The sequence below is a fragment of the Nicotiana tabacum genome, chromosome 6 (genome assembly GCF_000715075.1).
Source record: "Nicotiana tabacum cultivar K326 chromosome 6, ASM71507v2, whole genome shotgun sequence".
NCBI lineage: Eukaryota > Viridiplantae > Streptophyta > Magnoliopsida > Solanales > Solanaceae > Nicotiana > Nicotiana tabacum.
In genome coordinates, this window is record NC_134085.1 from 167,875,121 (window position 1) to 167,880,566 (window position 5,446).

Consider the following 5,446-nt stretch of genomic DNA (forward strand, 5'->3'; position numbering starts at 1 on the left):
TAATGGTTTTCACGCTGTCTCTTAAGAAGTTATTTAATCACTTTAAACTATAAAATTATTTATTTAAACTACCATTTTTTATTTTTTAAAAAAACTACCGTAAGTTTTTCATAGGCTCCACTCTTTTAATCCATAAGTTTTGGCATCTTGTTGTTGTAATGTTATTCCATTCCAATATTTCTCTCTGCTTTATCTTTACCGTTCTCATTTAACAGAAGGTGTAAGGAAAAAGGTTATACATGTCAATGAACTATACGAATTAAGATAAATATGCACGTCGTTAATAGTTTGGCACAGATATGTCAATCCGTTCAATACTTGCTCATTCATGCCTTTAGTTTAACAAAACCATTATTTTGTTTTTCTTAAATAATTAATAATCGGACCCAACCAAAATCTGCTAACCCAATCCATTAGGACCGACCCACCCTTATTTCAAAGATATTTTTTGATATATTATTTTTGTTTGATTGAGAGATTGTGTGATAACCATATTTATTTATCTGAGTAATTTGATAATCAATTTTTTTGGTATACATTATTTTGGAAAGTGATCCTACTAAAAGTAGTAATTGATATTTATTTATTATTTTAATAATATTATATTCGAATTAATTTGTGCTTTCTTCAATCATTTTACCATCTATTTTTATTTTTCTCACAATCTATTTGTATTTTTCACCAATACAAATAACTCCATGTTCACTATAACTTAACCTGATGGATCCGTTTTTTTGTTTAGATAAGTGATTGATTATTAGTTTATTGGATTATTTTCTGCATTATAAATTTATTATGAAATAATTAATAAATTGTTAAAATAAGTGGCGCTTGTTATTAATTAATTATTTCATAATAAATATTATTTCATAACAAGCACCATTGAGAAAAATATAAATAGATGATAAAATGATTGAACAAAGCACAAACTAATTCGAATATTATATTATTAAAATAATAAATAAATATTGATTACTATTTATAGTAGGATTACTTTCCGAAATGATGTATAACAAAAACAATCGATTATCAAATTACTCAAATAAATAAATATGATTATCACACAATTTCTCAATCAATCAAAAATAATATTTCAAAAAAATATCTTTGAAATAAAGGTGGGTCAGGTCCTAACGGATCGGGTCAGCAAATTTTGGTTGGATCCGATGATTAATTATTTAAAAAAGATAAAATAGTTATTCCGTTAAACTAAGGGTATATATGAGCAAGTATTGGATGGATTGAGCATATTTGTGCCAAACTATTAACGACGGGTATATCTATTCTAATTCGCATAGTTCACCGGTATTCGAAGGTGTAATTTCAATTCCATTTGTATGTAGCCCTTATAATCTTATTTGATCTTAACACGACCTCTCATCAAATCCTTTGGCCAACATCCAAACTGAAACAACAACAAAATTAGACATCAAGTTGCCAACATTTTGAATATTGCAACTCTTCTAATATAACAATAGCAGCTTAATCTTTCCACTGGTAACACATCTTAGTCGCCTCCACTTTATTGGCTTGTATTTGTACTTAAAACATTATATTGACACTTGTCCAACACTTTTGAAGAAAATCAAGAATTATCTCAATCAATTAGTGCAATGTAATTAATTAATTAATTCAACTATTGAAGTTTCTTATAGTTATCAACACGTACCTCTCTAGATTTTGAAAGGTTTATCATTTGTGTAATCAAATGTTGTTCGTTGTATGTTAACAAAAAAATGTCAGGTGGATAGAACTTTTGGGAAAGCAAGTGCACATTAAATAAGGCTAACAAAACTCTATTGGTCATTGCTACGTGGCAAGGGTTTGCCAACAAGGCAATTACTTTTTAATTTCCTATTGGATAAAAGTGTGTATATTGAAAGGTTAATAGAGGATTAGGATGACACGTCAGTCTCAGAGTAAATAGAAACTTGGCCATTCCTTTAATTTCTGGCTTTTGAAAGTTTCTAAAAGCCGTTTATTGCCAATTCTCGACCTTGCCTGGCATTGACGAGGTGGTTTATCCATATAAAGGGGACCCGGAAAATAAAACCACGAAAAGTTCAAGGATAAAAAGGGAAATTCATTTACAAACTCAACCAAATTCTTTCTCCACTCTCTCTTAAGCATGTTATCTTTCACGAATCACTATTTTTGTTTTAGTCTTGGAGGTTGTTGTTCACGCACATTTAAGTACGCGTCAAATACGTTGAGAAAGGAAATCGTCCACGCTGTCTGCTCTTTTGCTTTTCTGTTGGTGTGTCACATTGCCTATATATAGGGGGACATGCGAACCATGATTCTCCACCGAAAACTAAAGAAAAGAAACACTCTAAAATCTGAATTATACCCCGAGGAGGAAATTCATTGAAACGATATTATTAGTTTCCAAAAAAATTGTCGATATGTCGCCTAATAACTTTGCCACCGATTTTAATGGAGTTTCCGGCGAAATGCCTGAAGCCGACATTCAAATCATCACCTCCGGTGGCCGCCGCATTCCAGCACATTCTACTGTTCTGGTACGGAATTTCTAAGTATTCGAGTTTAACAAATTCAATAAGATTTGATTGCCAGTCGAATCTTCATATTCGCGATTTAACGAACTTGAATTGTATTTTCAAACGGGAGAATTTAAAGGAGAATTTTCAATTTTCAGTTCCAAAACGTGAATAGTACTAAATTTAGAATAAATTGTTGGATAATCTGTGTCAATTTGCAATAAGTACTGATTTTTTTTTGGCTAAATGTTATTGTAGGCTGCGGCTTCTTCAGTTCTGGAGAGCATACTGGTTCGGCCGCAAAAGCGACGGAGCTCCGAGAAAACCATTCGGATTCTGGGTGTTCCCTGCGACGCCGTTTCCGTGTTTGTCCAGTTTCTCTCTTCTTTCAAGTGAGTTTACTGATTCACGCCAAGTCCGTCGTCGTACATTCACGTTATTCTCATGATTAGTTTTCTCGCTAAACCTTTGAAACCTGATTGGCTTGAATTAAGTTATACCTGAATTTACTTGAGCTAAATTGACCATTTACAGTAGATTTTTTCCCTTTTATTAAAAGATAAAGTAACTGGCCCCTAAATCAAATCCCTGTCTGCCATTTATTTATCGTCTTACACATGGTACAATCATTGACTCTAGACAAATTAATCACATGTTTCTTTTCCTTAATAGTATTCTATAAAAGACTAAGCACCGGCGGTTCTATGTTTTCCTCTATTATTGGAGGAAAGAATATCTTATTAAATAAATATCTTGGTGTCTCGAATTGACCAATTTATCCTTGTGATCAGGTGCAGTGAGGAGCAGTTGGAGAAACATGGAATTCATCTTCTAGCACTCTCTCATGTGTATTTGGTACCACAACTAAAACAGAGATGCACAAAGGGATTAGCTGAGCAATTGACCATTAAAAATGCGGTAGATGTGCTTCAACTGGCCAGGCTCTGTGATGCACCTGATCTTTATCTCAAGTGCTTGAAATTTATATCAACCAATTTCAAGAAAGTTGAGAAGACTGAGGGTTGGAAGTTCCTCCAAGATCATGACTCTCTGCTTGAACTTGAAATTCTGCAGTTCATGGATGAGGCTGACTCGGTATGTTTAAAATTAATTTAGCATAATTCCTCTTTGGTTTTAGATTGGCTAATATCAGATTAAATTAATTTTTATCATGAAAATCTTGTACTATAATGTTAAAGTTTGTCACTTGATAGTGAAACAATAGGATTTAAAGAAGCCGTCGTACAATCTTGGCACATTTGTTTGCATCTTCTTTACCATTTAGCGAATGTTTACTTAATCAAATTTGGAATTTTGTTATTACAGAGGAAGAAGAGGACAAGAAGACACAGACGGGAGCAGAACTTGTATTTACAGCTAAGCGAAGCAATGGATTGTATAGAGCACATATGCACTGAAGGATGCACCAGCGTGGGGCCATGTCACGAGGAGCCCTGCACAAAGAAGCTTCCATGTAGCAAATTCAAAACATGTCAAGGCGTCCAGCTCCTTATTCGACACTTCGCTACGTGTAAGAGAAGGGTGAATGGAGGTTGTTTGCGATGCAAAAGGATGTGGCAACTCCTTAGATTGCACTCTTCTATTTGTGACAAACCTGATGAATGCCGAGTTCCACTGTGCAGGTAACAACTAGTTTCTTGTTCTTTACAATAACTCCATTTTATACTATGAACATCGGCCTCGCAACGTTTCCATGTGAATTATCAGGACAAGGAGTTCATTTAATTGATTTGTCTTAATAGAAAAAACAATGAAAGTGCTGTCCTGGACTTGTCCATTTCCTCTTTCATGATCACCTTGTTGTGACACTTTTTCTTTTAGATTCTTTGGTAGCTGAAACGTCTCTTTCTGTTTTCCTGTAAAAATCATCAACAAAATGTTCTAATAGCCTTACAATACGTTGGACTGGATAAGGTCGAACCTCTTACATAAATATATCAGATTAAAATAGCGTAGTTTGCCCTAGCTCTTTATCAGTAGGGCCAATTATTTTTCTTGTTTGTCCTTGGTATTATTGAGTCTCTAAACATGTCCAATTCTACATTACAGACAATTCAAAATGAAGGTGCAACAAAAGGGAGATGATGCGCTATGGGAATCACTTGTTAGAAAGGTGGTGTCAGCCAGAACCATATCCTCACTATCTTTGCCCAAAAGAAAGAGAGAAGAGGAACCAAAGATGAACTTAGACCATCATCAAGCGAGAAGCTTGTCGACAACTCGGTGTCAGTAGTTTGGAAGTTTAGTAGTACTATATAATCCGAGAAGGAATTCCAGATAGAATATTAGTGGAAGCGCAACGGTTTTTGTTATTATTACATATGTTCTGCTATAGTGATTTTACTTAATGTGTCAGTCCTATGTAAATGCGGGGGTTCAAAAGTAGAGTAGTATAGGAATGAATTTTGTACATGTAGTTGATGGCTGTCAATTGTATCTTCCTCCGTTTTGCTTGATGATCAAGTAGATTGGTGAGGTAATTTATTGTTATTGGCTTCAATCTGTTACAGCAGTTTGGTTTCTTTTACACATTATATTGCGAGAAACATCCCCCACCCCACCCCACCCCCCCAAACCCCCACCCCCCTCCACCCCCAGAAAAAAGAAACAAAACCCCAAAATGAAAAAGAAAGGAAGAGAAGTGGAGGAACCAATTAATCCATAAACAGAACTTGTAAGTTTTAGAGGAAAGGCCCCTACCCACCCACCAAAAAGAGAGACAATGAAGGAGAATATACGAAATGGGAAAGAAGACCCCATTTTGGCGTTGGATTTTGCAAGTTGTAATACTCTGGACGGCCACTTCAAAACTGGCCATAGAATGTGCTTTGCTTGTCCCCGTTCGGCTTAAATTTTCACAAAATTAAATTCCCTTAATAAATCTTTTTGAAGCAGATTGGTGTATTGGTCAAAATCTGACCGTC

The 5,446-nt window shown here is 34.7% G+C and overlaps 1 protein-coding gene across 1 annotated transcript; it reads left to right on the forward strand.

The window, feature by feature from the left end:
• Nucleotides 1–2,306: 2,306 nt before the first annotated feature.
• On the forward strand, nucleotides 2,307–5,012 carry LOC107799880 (BTB/POZ and TAZ domain-containing protein 1). Its single transcript, XM_016623015.2, has 5 exons — nucleotides 2,307–2,522; nucleotides 2,760–2,893; nucleotides 3,293–3,596; nucleotides 3,828–4,144; nucleotides 4,572–5,012. Exons 1-5 carry the CDS (start codon nucleotides 2,406–2,408, stop codon nucleotides 4,753–4,755), a joined length of 1,056 nt encoding a protein of 351 aa, XP_016478501.2. The 5' UTR covers nucleotides 2,307–2,405; the 3' UTR covers nucleotides 4,756–5,012.
• The last annotated feature ends 434 nt before the right edge of the window (nucleotides 5,013–5,446 follow it).